The sequence below is a fragment of the Diceros bicornis genome, chromosome 7 (assembly GCF_020826845.1).
Source record: "Diceros bicornis minor isolate mBicDic1 chromosome 7, mDicBic1.mat.cur, whole genome shotgun sequence".
Classification (NCBI taxonomy): Eukaryota; Metazoa; Chordata; class Mammalia; order Perissodactyla; family Rhinocerotidae; genus Diceros; species Diceros bicornis.
The window spans coordinates 23,071,646-23,095,099 of NC_080746.1; the positions used below are offsets into that span (position 1 = coordinate 23,071,646).

General features: G+C 50.0%; 1 protein-coding gene across 4 annotated transcripts in view; it reads right to left on the reverse strand.

Annotated features, from left to right (window-relative positions):
* Window positions 1-601: 601 nt before the first annotated feature.
* NCAM1 (neural cell adhesion molecule 1) overlaps window positions 602-23,454 on the reverse strand; it is a 312,564-nt gene continuing 289,711 nt past the window's right edge. Inside the window, exons 14-19 of one of the 4 annotated variants that reach the window (XM_058545205.1) lie at window positions 21,099-21,223; window positions 17,533-17,710; window positions 6,666-6,873; window positions 5,533-5,649; window positions 3,651-4,466; window positions 602-2,190 (exon numbers count right to left, since the gene is read on the reverse strand). In XM_058545205.1, coding sequence (XP_058401188.1) covers window positions 2,070-2,190; window positions 3,651-4,466; window positions 5,533-5,649; window positions 6,666-6,873; window positions 17,533-17,710; window positions 21,099-21,223 — 1,565 coding nt within the window. In that variant the 3' untranslated portion in view covers window positions 602-2,069. Of the gene's footprint in view, window positions 2,191-3,650; window positions 4,467-5,532; window positions 5,650-6,665; window positions 6,874-17,532; window positions 17,714-21,098; window positions 21,224-23,454 lie in introns of all 4 variants that reach the window. The other 3 variants (XM_058545204.1, XM_058545207.1, XM_058545206.1) reach the window with 3 other exon arrangements.

A 23,454-nucleotide genomic window follows, 5' to 3' on the forward strand; every position in this document is an offset into this window, starting at 1 on the left:
ACCATAGATTTGTACCAGCCCTAGAATTGAAGGGGCCAGAGCTGGGTACACTGGGATCCTCCATTTCCATCCCTGGGAGCTGAGAAAATGCAAAATAACCCCACATTTAGCAAATGACAAGACCATTATTTTTTCACAGTTTGAAATTAAAATCTAGCATATTGCCACTGATCAGACTGCAGAAGTGTCAGAACATTGGGGAGTGTGGCCCACAGTATGGGCTCAGGGACAGTCCTTCACCCTCGCCTCTTGCTGTTTTGAACCTTAGGAAAGGAACGCGCACTGGAGGACTGATTTCTGTTAACCTAGTGTCATCTTCATCACCATCATCTCTTTTATTCCATTTTCTTTGTTTAAAGGCTTCAATTCCTTTGAAGAGTTATTTTTGTTTCCTGCATATTTTTTTCTGAACTATCTGCTATACCTTCCACAACCAAACTATGTTGAAGTTTTATTTCAATACTATGACAAAAACACGTTTCACACTAAAATAGTCACGCATCCACAGTGCACAAGCTTGCAGTTCTAAAGTAGAATGAGAAAAGAAAGCAAAATTTCTATACAAAGGGCTGGCTTTTCCCTTCTCCCCCCTCCCATCCCCCTTAAAGTTTCTGTATTTTTTCCCCCACTTGGTTTCCAATCCAGGAAAGTTGTGTTATGACTCCAGACAGCAGGGTTGTTTTTTTTTTTTTTTCTTTTGTTTCCACAAATGCTGCCTAAGGGAACAGAAGGCCGATGTTACTTTACTTCAACAGATTTCCAAAAAAAGACACTAATTCCCTGAAGCACACATGCTCTTCCGCTCAAATCTAGATTCCGGGCTCAAAAGGAAATTGTATGTATATATTTTATTTGGCTTTCTGCAAAAAAGGGGATGTTGGGGGTAAAAATGTGTGTTCACCAAGACCAGCCCCAACTATACAATCTTCTCTGCTTCATTCAACAAAGCCTAAAGAGTCCTTCAAAAGGAAGGACGTGGATGCCTGGGGAGCAGATCCTTTTCACAGAGACAGGCCAGGTGGTGGCTAATCAGAAAGTGGTCTAACCCCCAAGGAAACACACAAAGAACCGAGAACCAAAAAGCAAAACCATTCCAGAATGAGATGGAATTTCACCTGAGTCGCACACAGGCAGAAATTTCAAATCAGACTGGGGGCGGGGGGAGGGGGAGAAGAGCCACTGTAAACAATCATATTTTGTAAAGTTGTCCGGTGCTAAAGCAAGCCTGTGAGGATCCTGCCCACCTCTAGGCAGTATTTGTAACAACAACAAAAAAAGGCAGCTATTTTACATGGACATTTAAACACAACCGAAGTCAAACATTGTCAATTTGTAAACACTGGAAAACAAAGTTGGCAGAAAGGAAAAAAAAAAAAAGAAAAAAAAAAAAAAGGAATGAAAAAGAAAAGGAAAGAAAAAGAAATCCAAATACTGCAAATTGAGATCTACCCCCAGAAGCTGCAATTTGGCATTCTTCCTACAAAACAAGAGTCTACGTGGGAATTGAATTCAGCTAGAAAGGGTGACACACTTTGCATACTGAACAAATCACAAAGTGAACAGAAATTATAACTTATTTATGAGGTTTTACAGAGTTCAAACTCGACTGAAAGTATAAAAATAAACTTGGACTTTGTTCATTCGGTTAGTCTTAGTGCCTGGAAGTATTTCTCTGAAACTGGTCTGTGCCAATGGGGCAACACCACGTGTGGTCTTCCTGAACCTAGATTTTTTTTCTGAGCTTCCTAGATTCTTAATTTGGGGTCCTTTTGTTTGATTTTTAAATGGTTTCAGGGAACGGAGTGTCCTAGTTTGGCTGTGGGTTTAACCTTTTTGTCTCATTTTCTTACAAGTGAGTGGGCAACAAAGGAACCCTTTCTATAAACCTACAAAAAGGATATTCCATGTTTATCTGCTTAGTTTTTTTTTTAAAGGCAAAAGACACTAGAGGAATGAGATGTGTGTGTGTGTGTGTGTGTGCGTGTGTGTGTGTGTGTAATATTGGAAATGCTCTGGTGAAGCTGTTGTGTCACTTTTTATTTTAATCTTTGCTCGTTTCTTGTCACCCATCATGCTTTGCTCTCGTTCTCCTTTGTTTGTGTGGCGTCGTTGGGGACCGTCTTGACTTCGGCTGGCGCTGGCTTCGTTTCTGTCTCCTGGGACTCCGACTTTGCTTCTACGGGGCCCTTCCTGCAGAGAATCGGGAAAACAGCACTGAGACCAGGGTCCGCAGTAACTCACCCTTCAGCCAGTCCCTCGGGAGGGGCTCCAGTTAGAGCGCTGGTCTCCAGCCTCGGCTGCACGTCGGAATCACTTGGGACCTCTAAAAATCACTGAGGCCTGGGCCGCACCCCCAGAAATCCTGATTTAATTGGTCTGGACATGGTGACTTTTAAAAGCACCCAAGTGATTCTAACGTGCAGCCAAAGTTGAGAGCCACTGAATCAGAGGAATGAGACTTTTCTTGTTCCAGCCCCAACGCAAAGGCAGGCGCTTGGTCTTTACCTGGGGTGGTGGAAGGCGGGGCAGCCGAAGCCTTTTCCTCACCCTGATTGGCTGCAGTAGCAGCAGCCCAGCGTGGTATAAATGATGCGTGCTGAGCTGGGCTCCCCAGGACTGACTCCAGGGGGCCTCACTGCAAACCACCTGCTCTTGCCTGTCCCCACCCTCACCTCAACCTGTGTGTTTCATGGTGACGCCTCAATGGTTTGCCTGAGCAGGGTGAGAAAATGCTTTGTCTGCAGAGAGGCTAGTGGGCTGCCATGCTACAGGGGAGGATGAGTGGGGTGAGGGGACAGGGCTATCAGAGTCCTTTTACTTCCTGACTGAGATTCAGGGCTCCTGGTGAGGGTCCCCTTGCAGCTCTTGGTGGCAGCACCGCACCTTATCTAGGGGCAGACACAGGAGCCTCTATAAAAACCTAGGTCTGACTCTGTCTCCATCAGTCCCAGGAGCAAGAGTCTGGTCTAAGGACGCATTGGGGCAGGCTCAGACCCCAGCCCCAGCTGGAGCTGCTGCATTTTGGCATCACACTGAAGAAACCTGTGAGCTTAAGGACCTTCCCTTGAACTTGGAGCCCCAACAGTCATTTGGTGTTCGGGAGCTCTGAGTCTTCCCGGCCACTCAAGAGCAGGAGAAGCAAGAGTAGGTGGTGTGTGTGGGGGTGTCTGGTGGGAGAGTGACAGGGCCTTCTCACAGATCCTCTCCCCATGGGCCTTGAGGTCTGCTTCTCTTCTTCCTGCATAATGGTGCTGTTCTGGTGAGGACTCAGCCTGGCACTGGATAATACACTGACTGTCTGTGGCCCCGGGGTGGCTGATAAGGACACCTTGGCCTCCTTAGCTCGCTTCCCAAGCTATGCTCATCAGTGGCCCGACTGCAAGGGCTCCTCCAGGGAAAACAGAAGCCACTGCTAGGACGATAAGGATGAGACATAATTAACATGGCCTAATTAGTGAGCAGGCAGCTGCTGGCTGGGCCTTGCTGCTGTCCCTGCTCTCTCTGCCTTATCCCAGCCCCTTGGTTGACAGTCGCCTCAGAGAAGCCCTGGATTAGGCTGAAGACACATCTAACAAGGAAGACACAGCACAGCACAAACGCACACCACCATGGGACACAACCCGACGACAGCAGACAAAGAGAGGCCGTACTCGGTCTTTGCTGGTGCAGGCGAAACAGAGCTGTCTGCAGTGGAAGGAGCAAGCTCAGGGGCTTGTCCACTGGCCCCAGCGGCGGGAGCAGGAGAGCCCAGGGCTGCAAAAACATCCTTTGCAAGGTCAATATCTGGGGTCTTGAAGTTCCCTTCGTCCATTTTAAAGTCCTCGCCCTGGGCAGGGTTTGTGGCGCTGACAGAGGCAGCCTCGCTCTTCGGGCTAGCGAGGGCTGTGGCTGCCTCGGTCGGGCTCTTCACCGCGCCGGGCTGGGTGGGCTCGGGGTCCGGGCCTTTGGTGCTGGGAACCTCCTGCTTGGCCTGGGGGGCTTCTGTGGCAGGAGCAGCTGCTACTGCTAGGGGACTGGCTGTCCCAGCGGAGGCAGGGCCTGGTGCAGGGGCTGGCTTGCTCGCCGCAGGGGCCTTGGAGGCCTCCCCAACGCTGGCCGGGGTGCTTGGGCTGAGCACAGCCCCCTGGTTAGCCAGGACACTAGAAGACAAATTGCTGGCAGCAGGGGCTGAGGTGGGGGTGTCGCTCAGGTCAACAAGGGGGGCGACCTTGGGGGCTGAAGCTGGGGGTGGGGAGGAGGTGGTGACGCCAGGCCCCTTGGAAGGGGTGGCCTGGCCAGCGGGCACAGAGTTTGAGTCAGGTGTGGCCGTGGCCGGAGGGGCAATACTGGAGGTCAGGGTGGTGGTCTCACTGGTGGGGCTGTTCTGAGCAGTGGCAAAGGTTTCGGTGATAGTGTCAGAGTTAGCGGTGACGGTGGTGACAGAAGGCAGCATGTCCTCGACAGTGGCTGTGGTGTCAGCAGGCAGCCTGTGGGGAGGACAGGAAGTAGAAGAGAATAGACAATGAAGCTGAGACGAGACAGAGAAGCAGGGGGCCGGGCTGAAGCCAAGGAGGGGGCCATGGGCGGGGCATGCAGTTACGCACAGGCACAGACACAGGCCCACAGAGAAACGCGGATGTCGAGAGGAAGTACATGCCCAGGCGGGCAGAAGAGGAGACAGGAGACGACAGAGAACGTGGCAGTCTAAAAGGGACCTGCTAGCCCTTCCTCCCTGCTGACTGCCCTCCAGCTCTCTGCACAAGGCACCCTTTCCCTACAGCCCTGCCGGGGCCTTTCTGATCCCTGCCTGCATCTCAACTCAAGGAGAGGCAGCCTTCAGTTCAGCATCCATCACTGCAGGCATCCTAGGCCCCCGAGCAATTGGGCCCAGCTGCTCTGCAGCCTCCTAGGGCAGTGATGGGGGAAGTCAGGAATAAGGCAGCTGATGAGTGCTCCAAATGGCCCCTAGAAGCCGTGACTTCTCCAGCCAGAGATCTTGTGCTTCCATTAAACTCCATTCCCTTCAAACAAATAGCACCCGTGATAGCCAGGCGGTCATTACAACCACAGCTGGACATCGTTTCTGACTGAGGGTCCCCGAGGTTTCTCAGAACAGGAGGGCCAGGGAGCTTGACCAGGTCCCCAACTTCCCTCGCCCTTTTAGAAGGAATGCAGAAACCTAGAATTCTTGGAAATCTTAAATAGAATCTGCTAAGCCTCTCAAAGCTTAGCCTCTCTCATTGAAGTTTTGCCCCATAAGCCATTTTCAGGATGTGTGTGTAACTTGGGAACAGGATTTAGGGACCCCACTTATGCAAGGAGCCCTTTAAGGGCACCCACAGCCACCCAGATAGAACCAAGAATGCCTTCTCTCTAGGGAGAGAGTGGGGTCAGGCATTTCTTAGCCAAGGCATTTCTGGCCAAGGGCTCCAGAATTCTGGCCTGCACAGTTTGGCCGGGAGCTGTGGGTGGAAAGCACGAGAGGTGTGGGCAGGATGGTGAGGTGGGTGTGGGGCTCTGCTGAGGAGGTGCCAGCCCCTCCCGCACACGTACTCGGGCTCCGTCAGCGGTGTGGTCTCGTTGGGCTCTGTGTGTTTCCCTCCATCGTGGTTAGGGGTCCGCTCCTCCTCAGTTCGCACCTCCACGATGGGCTCCTTGGACTCATCTTTCCTGTGGAGAAAGTTCCATTGGTTTGATCCCAGGGAGCTGGGGGAGGGAGGGGGCTCCCAGGGAAGCCAGCTACAGCTCAGGAACTGAGGCCTGACCCAAGCCTGGCAGGGTGGGCATCTGGGGCCAGACCCAAGGGCTTGAGCCTCAGCCCCAACTCTTGCGAGCTGTGTGACCTTCAGCATTTGATCTGTTCACCTCTGCCCCCATTTCCTCATCTGTGAAATGGGGCAAAGAACAGCCTCCATCTCACCTGGCTGTTATGAACATTAACCGAGATAATGAATGTACAGTGCTTAGCACAGTGCCTGGCACAGATAAGTGCTCATGTAATCTATATTTATATACATGTAAGCATGTACACGTATATGTACATGTATGTATACGTATACATATATACAATGCTTGGCATGTGGTGCTAACAACTTATTTCCTCGCTCTATCCTTTCTTGCCTTGCTCTAGCTCTGCCCCGCCCAGTGACAGTCTGCAAAGGCTCCTGCTAATTGGCTCAGGATCTGTTCTCCAGAGATGCTGGAGGGGAGGGCATCTGGATCGTCAGCTCCAGAAGGACAGGAATTTCATCCATTTCATTCACTGCTGTACCCTGTGCCTGGGAAGACTGCCTTGCCCACAGTAGCTGTGTGGATAAATAGCTGTGGAGCGATGTATGAATGAACAAGTGAATACATGAATGAATGACAGCAAGGCAGGTGTGTCTCTCAAATGCTGGCCCCTCCATGGCAGATCCCCTCCAGGCTTAGTTCTGACAATTCCCCTCATTTGGACCTAGGCAGAAATTTTCAAACTTCTGTGAGATTCTAATACACTAGATGTGGGGTTGGGCCTGAGAGTCTGCTTTTCAAACAGGCACCCCCAAAGACCATGCTGTGAGAAACATTTCTCGAATGCTTTTTCCCCCTTGGGGCTTCCAAATAGGGAAACTGAAGGGGCTCAGTTGCTGGGCCCCTGGGCTGGGACAGAGCCCAGACCTCAGCAGGGCAGGCGGGTCTGCACTCACGAGAAGGCGGCTTTGCCCTCCTCCATGTCCTTGCCCTTGGCTCCAGGCCCGGCTTTTCCGCACAGGTTGACGGCGATGCACATGAGCAGACCACACTTGTTCAGGAAGTAGCAGGTAATGTCCACAACCACCAGGAGCAGGACAAAGATGATGATGAGGATGCCCACGATGGCCCCGGTGCTCAGGCCTGATGTGGGGCTGCCATTGGCTTGAGTGGGAGAGAGAGAGAGAGATGGCTGGTGGTTAACACACTGAGAGGCAGACCGCTGGACTCTGCAGAGCTACAGCCCCTGGGGGTGGGGTGGGGCCCACAGGACAAAGTCATGGCATTTGTGTCCAGAGTGGCACCTTCCCTGGGGCCTTTCTATGCCCAAGTGTTGAGACAACAGGGTATCTTTATATCTTCAAGAGGAAGGGATGGCAGCCTCATCTCATAGACCAGGGGACATGGGCACGAGGCCCCCACAAGTCAGGATGAGAGCAGTGACTGGGAGCCATGTCTCCATCGCTGCCCTCCCTCCCCCAGACCCACGCTCAGCTGATCTCCCGTGAGCCCTGGGAGCAGGTGGGCAGGCAGTGGTCACTGGTTTCAGGCTGGGCTTTGGCTCCTGGGAGTAGTCAGGGACAGGGTCCCAAAAGGTGTGGCAGAGGATTCCCAGGGCTTCCGTTGGGCTTGTGGTGATGTCAGGGACAAGAGGATGCTCAATACACTATCCTGCTCCCTCTCCCCCTCTTTAGGAACAGCTCCAGAGGGTCACAACATTGGACCACACTGGCTGCATGGTTTACCCTTCTTCACTGCACCCAGGAAGACAAATGAAGCCCACTTACTTTGGAGACATGGAGGCCTCCCAGGCTTGGTGGGCAAGGTGAAAGTTCTGGGAATACTCACCTTCTGGGAGTCAGGCACACTTGGATCAGACTTCAGGAAAATCAGCAGACTCACCCAGAGACGCACACTCGCATTGACAGGCACATTCACACTCAGGACAAATGTCCACCACTGATGGACACACATCCTCACATTCAAGCAGTACCCAGCACCCCCGTTCTGGTTGGGCTTACTTTGAATGACTCAACCTCTGTGTCTTACCCTCTGGTGTCCACCTGCAATCCCCCCAGGGCCCTGGGCTATTGATGGTATCACAGAAGGACCTCAGCTCGGCTCCCTGGGCCCCCTCATGATTGATGTTAGTTGCCTGAGGTGGACCCACTGACCGCTTGGTGTTTCCCACCAGTGTCTGGGAGACAAGTGGTCGTGCTGCAGGAAGCAAGAACCCATGTGGAGCTCTGCCTATAAGCCAATGTGGAAACAATGACCCCAGACTGAAATACAGGCACTTCACTCATTTTTCTTCTTCTGGAAGGATAGAGTTTCAGAACTGGCAGCCCCACCCCACCACCAGACCTTGTCTGAAGCTTCCTGTGCCTACAGGACCCACTGGGATCACCCAGGTCTGTTGACTGGAGGCAGGAACTGTGGCCAACACTATCTGGGTCTCACTATGCCTTTGCTGAGCGCCAGGCAAGCCCAGTGGGCTGCCAGCCACGTATCATGCCAGATAATGCAAGGACCATGTGACCCGAGGTAACGGGTGCCATGCATGGGCCACATGTTCTTCTTTTTTCCTGCAGTCTGTTCCTGGGCGCACTCCTCTGTCTGGCCCAGGGTTCCGTGCTCAGGCGCTGCAGAGCTTCTTTAGCGGCAGTCCCACTCTGCTGGTCCATATTTCAAACTTCAATTTCAGGTACGGGCCACCAGCCCTGCTCGCCAGAGATGACCACTCACAACCTAATTCCCAGCACCCAGGGCGCAGCTGGACCTGAGCTGGAGGAGACTCCCAAGCTCTCGAATGTTTTTGGCCCCTTTGGGACCTGGGTCTTGCTTCCCAGCCTTTCCTCCTCAGGCTGTCTGGCTGGTCCCTTCTAACCCTGCACTAAAGATCCCAGCCCCTTCCCCAGGAAGACCCAGAGACTGGCAAAGGGCTCTGTGCTCGGAAGACCCAGCTCTGGCCACCATGTCTGTGGGCTTTGGCAGCAGGAAACTGGTCCCTCGCCTCCGCGGTCAGCTAGAGAGGGTCTTTTCCTAGCAGCTCGCTGAAGCAGAACAAAGCCATCCACTCTACTTCCCCGTGGTCCTCACGCATTCCACCCACATAAGCAAAGAGAGCAGTGCAAGCCTTCCTGATCTTCAGAGTTCCAAAGCTGTTTCCCTGAATGAGAAGAAATATCAGCCTTGGGCTTTCTCTTCATCCTATGACACTGGTCTGGAAGCCACTGCAGTTTCCTGACAACAGTACCTGACAGGAGTTAAGTGCCTACTTCCTGAAGAAGGCGCCTAAAATATTTTTGTTGGGGAGAATGTCTGTATTTTTGGACTCAATGGTACTAACTCTACTTTCAGAGATGTATACATAAATATGGTTTCGGGGACTAATCACATCTCTAAAGGGGAAAAATAAACCACTGCAAAGCTGCTCTGTGCATGTGCGAGGCGGCAGCAGGTGCCCAACTGGTCCTCTGGGCTCACCAGACCCAGCTGGAAGGCTGTGCTGGTTCTTTTTTTTTTCTTTCTTTCTTTCTTTTTCCCCAAAGCCCCAGCAGATAGCCGTATGTCACAGTTGCACATCCTTCCAGTTGCACATCCTTCCAGTGGCTGCACGTGGGACGCGGCCTCAGCATGGCCGGAGAAGCGGCGCGTCCGTGTGCGCCCGGGATCCGAACCCGGGCCGCCAGCAGCGGAGCGCGCGCACTTAACCGCCAAGCTACGGCACCGGCCCAACTGTGCTGGTTCTGAAGGCTAACACCATGAGCATGTTCTGGGAATGGGCAGGAGGGCAAACACTGACTGTGACATAAAACAGAAAGTAGGGCAGTGGGCTTCCCTTTCATTGGATATAAAATGCCAATTCTTTCTCCTGGCCTAAAAGGCCCTCCATGTACTGTGGATCTCCCACTCTGACTGTCACCACTCCTGGCACTGACCCCCCACCCCCCATCCCTGTGCTCCATCCAGGTGGGCCTTCGTTCCACCTGCTGAACACACCCAGCCCGATCCTGCCTCAGGGCCTTGCTGATCCCTTGCCTGGAACACTCCAGCCCCATCACCGCATGCGTAGCTCTTTGTTGTCCTGCAGGCCTCAGCTCAAATGTCACCTTCTTGGAGAGGCCCTCAGCCCCTGATTTTTTATCTAGTGAGGCGCCTCTACCCCAAATCTACCACATTACCTGTTTTACTCTCTTCTTACCACTATCTGCCATTTTCTGTTCATTTACATGCTTTTTATCTGGCTGCCCCCTCTAGAATGTCCTAGCAGGTACCCTGTCTATCTTACGTCTCCCCACCATCTAGACAACCTGACTCAGAGGAAATGTTCAAAGAATGTTTGTTGAACAAATGAACAGGTGTTCAGTTTGGAGATGAGAGCGCTGTCTCCAGATATTTAAAGAGGTGTCGTGAGGAGGAAGAAGTAGTCTTATTCGGTATCGCCAATGGATGGCAACTATGGGAATGGGAAGCAGATTTCAGCTCTATATGAGAAAGAACTAACAGAGCTACTCAAATGTAGTGTGAGCTGCCTTGGCAGGTGAGCTCCCTGTGGCTGCAGGCATTCAAGCAGAGGCTGGACAACCCCTTGGCAGGGATGCTGTAATGCCCTGGACGAGGTTCCTGCACCGGGCAGGGCCTGGGATGGAGGATGTCTTCTTCAGCCATAAAAGCCTGTCATCCTACAGTACCCAGCATGTGGTACCAATTCCCTAATGTGAATCTCCTCCAGAATGTGTAGTGGGAAGGGCTTTTTCCCAGAAGACTAGAGCGCTCAGCAGGTCCCATATTTATTCACTGATTCTTGTGATTTTATTTTTACATCAAAAATAAATACATTTTAGTGTAATGTTTTTCTACTTGCAGCAGAATTCATGGGGTGCTTTGTTAAAAATTCAGATTCTAGGGCTCCCCATTTCTACTGAATCAGAATCTCTGGAGGTGAGGCTCAGGAGTCAGGATTTGATCGGGCACCCAGGATATCCTTATGCATACTAGAGTCTGAGGACCACTGTTTCCAGGTCTTCTGGTCCCTGCATTATAACGGATAACAGCTGTTCCTATGACTCACCACCCAAGGAGGAGCTGTGGAGCCTCACCTGGTGGCCTGGACCTAACTGATGTACTGGATGGATGAAGAGAAAGCAAAGACTATCCCCAAAGGAAAAGAGACCACCCAGTTCACTACTAAGAGTCTAGACTGCAGAGGAAGTGAAGTGCTCCTCAAGCTGGAGAAAGAGTGTGTGCAGCATTCACAAAAAGAAGCTGTAAACAAGGGAAACACCAGGATATAGAGGAAAGGATATTCAAGTCAAGCCAACACTCATTATCTCTCAGTGGATGCTACCGAATTGTTTAGTCTAGGAAGGTGAGAAGGACAAAGGTTATCTCCTGCATCTCATGCAACATTTTACAAAAGGAAGAAGGAAAAACCTTCAGGGGTCTATCTTTGCATGATCTTCCCCCTGACCTCCTTGTCTAACTGGCCTGCACACCTGCATGCAAAGAATGCTTCTTGGGAGCAGTTCCTCCATAACCTCCAGGGTCAGAGCTGCCCTAAACAGTGAGGCTGCGAAGCTGGGGATGTCCCTCTTCTGTGGTTCCTGGCGTGGGAGAGGTTGGCACTGAACAGGAAGCTGGCTTGCCCAAAGACTGAGACCTACATACGCCTACTGTCTTAACTGCCTCAAAATGGGAATATGGGTCCCACATTTTACAGATGCCCAGGTGGGCCTGAGTTATTGTGCCACGGATCTTGGTGCAGCAGAAGTGCCCCCTCCCTCCTATGACTCAGAACCGCTGAGCTGGGGTTCTGGTTCACTCAGAAAGTCCTTACACTGCTGCTTGCTCCTTCTTGGAATCTGCTCAACAGATGGTGGGTGTCCAACTAAGTGTGATTACCAACAGAATAGGACTTGCCAACGAGAATCTTCTCTCAGGTTCTCTCTATCACAAGGTCACTCTGTGCAGCCTCTGTTATGAGTTTTAAAGGGAGCTGCGAAACCAGAGACCTTGCTACAGAGTTGTGTATCTGGTGGCCCAGAGTGTGCCCCTGACCCCAAAGTGATCACCTCCCAGTTTTGCAAAGGCACTTTGCCCTCTTCCTGCCTGCTGGGGACTAGGAAAGTCCAAGGAGGCAATGACCCACAACAGCCCTTAGGATCCTGAGAAAAACAGATAGCTCTTCATTAGGGAAGTATTTCTTTTGCTAGAACTCCACTCAGCAGGCTACAAGTTTCGGGTACAATTTAAACGGCTCCCTGGGGTAATCAAAGCCAGCCCTGGTGGTCTGGTAGTTAAGATTTGGGGCTGTCATCACTGCCCCGGGTTCGTTTCTCAGTCAGGGAACCACACCACCCATCTGTCAGTTGTCATACTGCGGTGGCTGCATGTTGCTGTTTTGCTGAAAGCTATGCCACCGGTATTTTAAATACCAGCAGGGTCACTCCTAGTGGACAGGTTTCAAAGGAGCTTCCAGACTCAGACAGACTAGGAAGAATGACCTGCCTAACCACTTCTGAAAAAATTGTCCACGAAAACCCTGTGAATAGCAGTGGAGCACTGTCTGATATAGCGCCGGAAGGTGAGAGGATGGTGCAAAAAGACCGGGCAGGGTTCTGCTCTGCCGTCCACAGGGTCGCTAGGAGTTAGAATCCACTCGAGGGCACTAACAACAACTGGGGTAACCAAAGTCATCCAGGCACACGTGAGGCGGAGTGAGAGGACTTTTGACAGTTTGTAGGACACACACTATCAAAGAAAATCAAAACACGCCAGTGAGTTCACATGAACTGTTATTTCCTTTAATAATGCACAGGTGTAAACTTCATAAAGGCCTCGCTGATTATCTACACAACAATGTTAGCATTCTTATTAGTAGAAAAACATGATCCAAACCTGCCATATAAATATTCCAAAAGTGAGCAGAGAAACCCCGTGGCATGTGGAGCGTGGGCAGCACAGATACAGAGCACGGGGGCGGCTGAGCTGGGTGGTGAGTGCTCACTCTTGCAGGGGTCTCTAAGGGCCACTATCTCAGGGATTCATGGAGGGTAGGGGGTGCAGCTATCACTGAGAACTCTGTCCAGTGGGAGTGGTTGTGCCCTAATCCTGTCTCCTGAAGGGCATCCCATTACAAACCACGGGTCCACTCTCTGAATGGGCCCACTGCAATGATCCCAAAGTTGCTTCAGCTGAGGCCTGCCTGGCCCTGGGGACAGGGCCATGTCAAACTTCCCCATACTTTGGGTCAGATCTCCAAAGAGTTCCTTCAGAAACACTGACACTATCCCAAACCTATGGGTGGGCCTGGGACCAGGGTAGGGCAGACCCCTTTGATGGGCCCTCCTGGGCGAACATACGACTTCTGCCCAAGATGACATAAAGAGCATGCTGGGAGCCAGGAGGACAGTGATGAGTCACCTGCATGAGGACCAATCTCTAACTCCCTTAGCCTCCCTACAGCTCTCGCTAATTGACCTGGGATTCTCACGCCAGGCCCGGAGGCACCATGTGCCTGTCCTCATCACTCTCGTGCCTGAGAACCATGTCTGCTTCTGCTGCCCTGGCATGAAGGGAGGTCAGGGACCCGGGGGAGAGGTCTGCGGTGGGGCTGGAGGCAGATGGGGCTGGGGTGAGAGGCACTACCCAACCTGAGCTGTTGGGAAGTGTGTGGCCTTCTAGTGTCTGCACGGGAGCCTCTAACTGTGAGTGCTGGGGACAGGGGCCTGTGCCAACCCAGCTCTGCCCCGCAGACCACGGGATCATTTGGATTCCAAAGGGAAAGGCTAGCTTTTGAACATTAAACAATAACAACAGAATTAAAAAATGAAGAAACCAAAAAGAACAAAAATCAAACTTCTGTGGAGATGCTTACAGATGAGATATGTAGAATGATATGCGACCACAATGGAGGGAGGGAGTTTTTATTCAGTAGAAGGTCCATCCCCAAGCACACACACTGATGTTACTGAGCAGGACTCCCCCGAGTCTCCATGTGGGACTTGAGCAAACACACTTCCACTCCTGGGCAGGTGGGGAGGTGTGCTCCCCAAGAGCAGAGAGGAGTAGCTGGCTTTTACCAGAGTTTTAAAAATGTCACTAAAGCCACTGATCAATAGGGGGGTGGGGGCATTGGGAAGAATGATAGGCTGATTGAGTCTCAATTTACAGACATTCCAGGATGGGCAGTCTGGGAATGGCCTGTCCCCCCAGTTCCACTCTGAGCGTGTATGGGGATGGTCCGGGACGCACAGCTGGCTCACAGTGGATGCTCCCAACCTGAAGGAGGGGCGCTTATGTGATAACATGGGTCCCTGTTGGACCACAACCCCCGAGACATGAGGCTCTGTGCTGATCTGCAGCCACGCAGCAGGTGTCACTCTGTTTGGGAGATGCGCCTCATAAAGCTGCCAGGTGTTGGGCACATCACAGGTGGGCCTTGTTGACAGAGCCAGCATCAGGTGTCAGTTATAACACCAGGACCAAAGCACCTCCCAGAACGTTTGATCAGCCCCAGAAAATATCCAACAAATCCAATGTCTTTCACTGTAGGGGCAACATGTTGACTTAATTTGCCCATCATGTCAGCAAAATGCTCAGGTGAATCACAGTGGTCTGGCTCCCTTCCCATGGGCACTTAAATGTAAGCAATGCCAACTACTTATTGAAGGGCAGAGGAGGAGCACGGGGTTAGAATGGGGGCACGTGGTGATTTTAACAATCTGATGCAAGCTTTAGAAGGTACTCAGAAATCCTCTTCTGCTACATCATTTTCAGATAAGAACAAAAAAATGCCACAAGTAGCAGATACGTGGACACTTCTCTGTAAACCTAGCATAATGCTTTTTTTTTAAATAGTGTTTAAAGAAAAGAGCTCTCAGTTATTTTTGCACTGCCATGAAAAAGGGGGCAAACTCCTTACGAAGTGGCACGAAGGTATCTGTGAATGGGAATATGTCTGGAGGTCCAGCTTTTTCCAATGGCCAAGCCTTCCTCTTTCACATACAGTGCTCGGTGGCACGGCTGTGGCAGTCCTGACAGCTTCTTCCAAAGGGGGCACTGATCATTCTCATAGGAGCTGGGCTTTTAAGCAAATTTAATATTTTTGTGTTCAGGTTCCTAACAGAGCAAGAGAAGAGTCACTGCAGAGAAAAGCAATGAGACAAAGGTGTAGGACGCGGAGGAGCCTCCCAAGGTCGCTGCAGGTGCCAAGCAATGGGTCCCAAGAGAGAATGTGGTTGTTTAAAAACAAATGTGGCAGTGGGGATGTCCCAGTGACGTCCAAGGTGATATGTGTGACGACAGACACAGGAAGGGGAGGGGGGAGAAGGAAAGAGAAGGTAGAGACAGAGACAGAGAAAAAAATAGATAAAAAGAAAAAAAAATTAGGTCAAATATAGAAAACGCAAGAATCAAAGGTTAATTCAACTTAGTAAATCAAACTGACAAAAGTTAGAGAAGAGTTCATTGCGGTATTATCACCATCAGGCCAGTTCCGAAGCTCAGCAAGGCCAGAAGCAGCACAGCGGGGTGAATTGAGGGGTTAGGAATCAGCGAGCAAATGAAATTAAAGTGAGAGAACAGAAGCCTCCACAGTGGAATACAAGACTTCGATTAGGAGAGTGTTACTTTTGACTAAGGTGAGGCCTCGTAGACACAGTCAACGAGGCTACTCGTAGCCTTCTAGCCTCGAGAGTTGTCTACACGTAGTGGTAGAGATGCATTTGATCCCCACACTATGTGTAGCAAACTGTGCACAGGGATGGGGACTGCCCTTTCAGCGATAAATCAGACTCTTCTCCTGACTGCACAATCCCCCATCTGCAGTGCTGTTATGGAGAATCTAGTTCTGCGCCCCTCACCTTCTGCCACCCCACTGACCACAGAATTCCAGCATAAACATACATCCTGTAATTCAGAGGTTTTATTCTCTGGTCCCAGCACAACGGCCAGGAAATCCCACCAAGCACAGAGTGACCTTCTTCTAAGACCTGTACAATGGAGCCCCAGAGTCCTCGTGGGCGAGGTGACCCCCCAACCTTCTCCCGGCTAACAGGGCACCTGGGAGATTAACAAGAAGGACTCTGACATCTCCAGTGGGCATGACTCTGGAGGATAAGGTCTTCCCAGAATTTCTGTATTTGACACACAGTGCCCCCAACTTCTCCCACTCCAGAAGCTGATGCTGCTGGCAGCACCCAGCATGTGAACACAGCACATCCAAGCAACCTGCCTATGGAGTCTTATCCCAGGAAACACATGCCATCAGGAATCTGTCTCACTGCAAAGGGATTACTCAAGCTTCTCACTCTCCCAGCTCCCAAGTGTCCCATAAAGGCTGACAGATCTGGACACTCACACCAGACTGTCGATTTCAAGGAAAAACTGGCCAAAGAATGCAGAGAAAGAAGGGGCAGAGAATAGACAGGGCCACCACTTTTTGGAGGTTCTATTAAGCAGTAATGAGAACATTTCTTGCAGCCAAACCCGGTCGCCTTGCCTTCATCGCTGACCATTAAAGCAGTGTCTGCGGAGACATGCCCATCCCAGCATGCGCTAAGAGGCTCCCTGATGATGCAGAGGGGAGGACCAATCGACGCTTCTGATCTATAGTTTAAAACCCATCTGCGAACACTCCCTGGAGGCCCCCACACATCTCTCAGACACACATTCACACACAGCCAACCATCGGGAACCACACACTGGTCTCATTTTTTTGCTTGACTAACCCACTTTCACACTAACCCACTTTCAGAGCCCTGTGTCGTAGGCAGCCTTGTCCTTTCTGGCCTCTCTCCCGCTGGCAGGAGCAATCATGACAACTGAGCTGAGAGCCAGGGCAAGGACTACAGACAGGACAGGCATGACGGGGGCCAGAACAAGGCCACCAGAGACTGGATATCTTCCTTCCATATTTGAACACAGCAGAGAGTTTAGGGGACCCCCTCAAACAGGCTGCTGCTATATGTTCTAAGCCCACCTCTCCTGCCTCTGGTTGGCATTTGGCTGGTCTGGAAAAGCAGAGAGTGATGTTGAAGATCTCTTTCTGCTCTGAGGGATTTGGTCAATGAGGAGACTGGCCGTGAGTGGCAAGGTGGCTGGGCCAGAAAGCAGAACTCTCACTTTATTCCCACACTTGAGTTGGTTCTGGATCCCAAGAGATGGATCTACATCTCCGAGGAGAACTGCTCCCATCATGGTCTCTAGCAGACTGGAGTGCCTTTCATGGATGGGGTTTTCAAGCACCCACTTTCTCCACTTGTTCTGTTTCAAGTGGTTCAATTTAATCTTTGTTTCAATTGAGAGGCTCTTGGCAGATAGGATTTTTAACTAAGTGGGCACCATCTCTTCCTTCACTTGGGGGTCCCCACAGAGAAGAGATTTGGACCATGGTTGTGCAGGTAAGCAAGCATCAGATAGAAAGCGCTTAAAAACAGTTATGTGGTCCTTGTATGAAATGGTAGATGGCAGATAAGGTCTCAAAAAGGATCCTTACTCAACCAGCTTCCAAAGCTTGGCTGGAGCTGGGGCTTTTCCCATCTGAGGGGTCCCATGGACTGGCTTAGCATCAGTCCTTCAAGGCCGAATGACACAGGACCTTCTCCCCAGGATGCTTGGCCAAGCCTTCCTGGGGGTCCAGTACATCTCAACCCACTGCACAAATAGGTACAAAGCAAAACTAAGCTTTGCATGGGCAACCAATCATGAGGATGGCTATAAGCAAGCAAGTTGTCAGGGGTTGTTCAGGCACATTAGGAGGTGCAGCACTTGTGCATTAATTCAAAGCGGGTAACTCACAGAAAGCAGAGGCACTCATACCTGGGATGGCTGTGGGCTGGGCCAAGGTCCTGAACACAAAATGAGCCGCCTTGGACTTTCCCTGCTGGTTCTCAGCCACCACGTAGACCTCATACTCAGCGTTCCACTCCAGGGACTTGAGCATGACGTGGTCACTGCCAGATGGAAGCCTGATCTCTGGTTTCCACTCGGAGGACAGCTTCTAGGAGAAACCGGTAAGAAAGACACAAGACACCAGGAAGCTTTAGATGAAAATGCTGGTAAGACCAACTAGCAGTAAGAACTTAAGGGAGTCAATAACTAAGGCACCAGTAACTATTGTTATTTGCACCAATAACTATTGGTGCAAAATAACAAAAAATAAAAACCAGTGATAGGACATGGTCTTTATTCCTCACCAGCCTGAAAAATCCTAGGGATTATGCAAGTCAGGAGGTCAACCTTGCATGTTTGCAAATACAAACAGTGGCAGATGCCAGGGTGGCATGGGGCCAGCCCTTCAATGACCTGTCCCATCACCTTGAGGGCACACAGGGGCTCAAGCACCACCTCTGTCCCCCAAGCTACACTCTGGAATGTGGGGCATATTCCAGACATATTCCAACATAAGGACGTCCTGGAAGAGTACTAAACAGCAATGTTTCCTGTCCTGTTTCAGATTGTTGCTCATACTCAGGTGTGTGTCTCACCTCCCCGACACAGGAACACTGCATGGATTCCACTTTTATTAAAAATAAAAACTATCATTTATTGAGCAGCTACCATTCATCGGGCACTGCACCAGGCACTGCACACACATTTTCTCCTTGTACCCTGCAATAAGCCTGTGAGTGGTTTTGTCAGGCCCTTACTAAACCTGATGACGGGGAAGTGAGAGAGAGGTTAGGTGACTTCCCAAAGCCACACAGGTAGTCGAGGTTGGGGCCAAGTGCATCTGGGCCCAAAGCTCTGACTTTCCTTCTCACAGTAGGGAGCTCAGCAAACATCTGTTGAACTGAACTGGATTTTCTATTCCATGCAGTGAAACCTGGTCTCTACAACTGGAGCTGAAGGCGTCTCGGGTGTGAATTGTGCTGTCAGGTGCAACGTTGGATGCTCAGAGTACCCACAGGGAGTGGTACACTCGCCTTAGCAGAGCTCTGCCCAGTGCCTAATTCAGGCATGAAGCTGGACTTACAGGTGCCCCTTTTTTCTCATCGAATGTTCTTTCCAGTTACATTCTACACATTCTCCAATGTGTCTGTTCTGGGTGGGAGTTTACAAAGCCATCATTAGGTGACCACTTCCCTAACACAACAGTAGTGGAAGGAGGTTTGAAGGCGTCCTGAGAAATCTTCAGATGGTTTCACAATGGTACAGCCCACCTCTCTTTTCCACAAGCCATATGAGAGGTGTATGCTGGGCACCCAAGAGGCTTGACCAATCTTAACTGAATGATGGGCTGCTCCTCAGAAGAGCAGAACATGCTGACAGTGTCACCTGGATGGTGGTCTAGCCCATGGCTGAGGCTGGAGGAAGAGTTCTGTCACAGTAAAGCCGGCCATTTTGCCTGGAATATCCCAGGCAAAATGATTTGTACCAGCCCAAAGACATGCCTTTAGGAATGTGACAGGGCTCACGTCATGGCCGTGACTATTTTGGGGAAGTGCTAGAGGGGAACGTTAGTTTCCTTAGAGTCTAACCAGGAAGCTGGGCCATGTTATGAGTTGGCCTGTGCGTATGTCACCACATGGCCCCATTTTAATTTAAAACAAAGAAATTCAGCTATCTTTTCCCTTCTTTGTCTGAAAGCTTCTTTCCTTGACATATATCATTACAAAAGAGACAACCAGAATACAAAGCAAATATTTAATAAAGCCAATATTATGTTATGTAATATATATTAATAACAATATCTAGCAAACATTCAGTTTTTGAAGTGGAAGAGACAGGACGGTTAAGGTTGTTGAAATCTAACACATCTCAGAGTCTTTCCCCAGCTGCCTTTTTAACGCAGCCTTGCCTGGCACAGCCACAAAGCCTCTTCTGGAAAACTGAGCTCTGAGGTGGCCTTGTACGGGAGGTATTTGCAGCCCTAGCTGGCATCTTAGCAGTAACCATTATAGTTACCATGTATAGAGGTTTCCAAGGGTCAGGCGCATTTCAAGTTCTTTGCATATATTACAACTAATCTTTACAACAACTCGATAAACTATTTCATTTCTATCTTATAGATGGAGAAATGGAGGTTTTAGAAGACTGGGCGACCTATTCAGGTCCCATGCTGGTAAGTGGTAAAGCTGGAATTGGACCCCATGTCTGTCCGGGCCACATCAGCATAACAACGGCCAGAGGCACCCACCCTATACATCGACTGCTTCCCATGGGCTGTGCGGGGCCACCTGCCCAGTCCTTGCATCCTACTCCACAGCAAGGAAGCTGTCACAGTCATGCCTCAGGGCTGGGCCTGAGGGAAGTCCGCCGAGGTTCCTCCTCCCATGTCAGGCTCATGCCTGGCTTTACATTTAAGTGGGAAGGGCCTGAGTGGAAGGACAGGTCTGCCCACCAGCTGAGAGTTGTGCCCGGGAGGACCCTGCTGTACTGACTTTCAATAAGCCTAACCAGGTAAGGGCTCATCTAGCACTTCACTGGGGCTGAACAAAAGGCAGAGAGGGAGTAAGTCAACTTCCTGGAAAAAGCCTTTCTTGGGGGCTATTTGAAGGAAGAGAAGTGCTCTCCAGTTCACTATTTTCTACTGGTAAGAAACCCTAGCAAGTGGCTGTTCCCAGCGCTCAGACACTGCCTCTAAATCTCTCAGCAGTTGGTTGTGTTTGGCAATGGCCAAGTGTCATTCTAAAACCAAAAAAAGAGAGAGTGATTCTCAATTTGGGGGTTGAGGATGAAAGGTGCAATGACAGAAATCTTAGATGAGCAAACCAGGAAGAAAAGGCTTAGGGCCAAGTTCATCGCTGTAGGATTAGAACAGCTCAGGTGGGGGTGAGGAGCAGCTGAGGGAACCAGCATGGTTTAGGATCTTAGAGCAGCTTAGGGCAGGGGCTAAGAACCCAGTGTCTTCAGTCAGACAGACCTGGATTCAAACTCTGCTCCCCAGCTATGGGAGATCAGGCCTTTGTCAACTGCATAAGCCCCAGTGACTTCCTCTGTAAAGTAGGGGATAATCATAAGACCAACTTCATAGGGTTCTTGTGGGGAGAAAACGCATGTGATCACAGCGCCTGCTCGTAATACACACTGTATCAAAGGTAGTCATTACTAGATATCAGTAGATTATTTGCAAAAAGTACTGGGTAATGGCAAAATAACTCTGTAGAAAAGTTCAAGAAGCAGAACAATCCATGATGGTATGAGTCTGTCACCACCACGATCATTTTAGAGGTTTTAAAATGGTCCTGGTGGTGGACATGGCCTGGCAGCTGTAGGTCAGTTTTGGGATTTAAAACCCTGACCAGGGCCCATGAGCCACCTGCAAGGCACAGGACGACTTTGTCCTGCCCCCGCCCCGCCTGGGCTTGCCTGGTGTTGCCCCAACAAGGTGGATGTCGGGGCTGCAGGGCCAGGGGCGAGGACCGGGGAAGGAGGCCACTCACCGCTCGGTACTTGACCAGGTAGTGTCTGATGGGGGAGCCACCGTCGTCCTGCTTGATCAGGTTCACTTTAATGGAGTTGCCATCCTCTCCCATCTGCCCTTCGAGCTTGGGTGCACTGGGTTCCCCTGAAACAGCCAGTTAATTAACATGACATTTTCACCCACAAAACGAAAATCCAATCCATCAGAATGGGATGTGGTGACGGGATGGGGCTGGACCCTTTTCTTGCTTTCTCAGCAATTCAACAGTTAAAAAGCAATAAAGATACAACTTAAAATTCCAGTTAGATGCCTCAGACTTAGCCCAAACTGAGAGAGCCTTTTGGGAATGTTCCGGGGAACACCCTCCCTACAAGCACGGTCCTTTTACTATTTTAGAAATAAGCTTTTTTCTGTCTCTCACAAGTGCTTGCATTTCCTTTTAGCTGTTCTTACAACTGCAGATTTAACTTTTATGAACCTGATACATTTTGAGGAACAGCTTGGAAATACGGGAAAATGTAAGCATTTAAGGAGAAAACTTACACCCATAAAACAATTTTTCAAAGCGGCTCAGTTTCTTCCCTGGATATATGATTCACCCTGGGGGTCTGATCCCTAGTGGGGGTGGGATGCTGCTGCATTCTTGTGACCAGCTTTTCATGAATTAAATTTTATTACTAGGTTCATTAAAAAGAAAAACAAACAAGTTTCCAGTGGTGATTAAATAAAGCAGTTTGCCATAGGCAAGTTTCCCCTAAGTATCCTGCATTTATGGCTCAGCTGCCTGAGTGATAACCCTTGGCACCTTGTATTACAGTAGCAATCGTGAACGTCTCTTTCTTTGTGAGAAAAGAAAGGAAAAAGATGTCTTTAGCATTTCTTAACAGAAAAACCGTTTAAGTTTCTCTTTATTTGCTGTAAGTGCTCAGCTTGCAATACCGTGAACCCAAGGTTGGGAAGGAAGGCGAGCTTGCGTGTGACCAACTGCTAGGGCTGGCAGGGTTCTTCAGTGAGTAAGGAGCTGATTTACTTTAGGAGAAACTATTTCATGAGTACACGCCGTGAGGTGAGAGAACATCTGATATAAAAAGTTAAAATGAAGACTTAACACACTTGGGAATCCTGCACATCCTTTGAGGAACCATCTCTGGGTCTATTTCATGACCTCAGACAGAAAATTTGGAGAGCCTATAAAAGAGTTACCGTCTGGGTGGGCCGTCCCGGCTTGTTCTCTAAAAGATAGGATCATAGACAGAAGAGCCAGGAAAGGCTGGTCACCAGGTTTTGGATCTCATCACCCAAAAGTGTACCTCTGGCCGTTTATGAGAAGGCTGCTGGGAAAGCCAGCCCAGCCCACCCTCCTCATTCAGCTACTTTGGGAACCTCACAATGGCCTGAGGGTCTTGCTTCTCCCTCCGAGACAAGGAGGGAGCAGAGAAAGAAAGCTAACAGAGGGCTCTGACTCTCAGTCTGGGCCGGCAGCAGCACATCACCTGGGAGCTTGCTGGAAATGCAGACTCTGCTGTAACAAGATCCCAAGGTGATCTGTGTGCACATTTAGGTTTGAGAAGTAGCAGTAATGGGGATACATAAAAGCTGCAACACAGAGGATGCATAATCTGGTTTTTTGTGTGTGTGTGTGTGTGTGAGGAAGATTAGCCCTGAGCTAACATCCGATGCCAATCTTCTTTTTGCTGAGGAAGATTGGCCCTGGGCTAACATCCATGCCCATCTTCCTCTACTTTATACAGGACATAGCCACAGCATGGCTTGACAAGCGGTGCGTTGGTGCGCGCCCGGGATCTGAACCTGCAAACCCTCGGGCCACCGAAGTAGAGTGTGCACACTTAACCGCTAAGCCACCGGGATGGCCGGGAGGATGCATAATCTTAATGTCTGAGGGATAAAGTATTTAGGACAAGTTGTGCTTGTGATTTGTTTTCTTCAATCAGTAATTAAGGAAAAAGAAAAACAAGAATAAAAAGATATAACGGACTTCAATGTTGCTGCAATAAACAAACAAACAAAAAAGATATAACAGACTTCAGGCAAAGAATTGTCCTGTTTTTATGCCACTATCTAGCCATTGGCCCCAACTATTCGGTGGAAAATATTTAGAAATTTGGTTTAGATAATGTCAAGGCATGTACGCTTTTCAAATTCTTTTGGACTGTTCTAAGTCTTAAACAATAATTTAGTTATGTCTTATATCATTATAAATATCCAGTGCTAAAAAGGAAGTCCACATGGAGTGTATTTTAGAGGAGGGTGGGTGTGTGGAGATTCACCAGTGCTGAACAGATGGAAGAACTTTACAAACGCTAGTCCCTGACTGAATTGCAGTGACCTACTCATCCTGGTTAGCCTGGGACTTT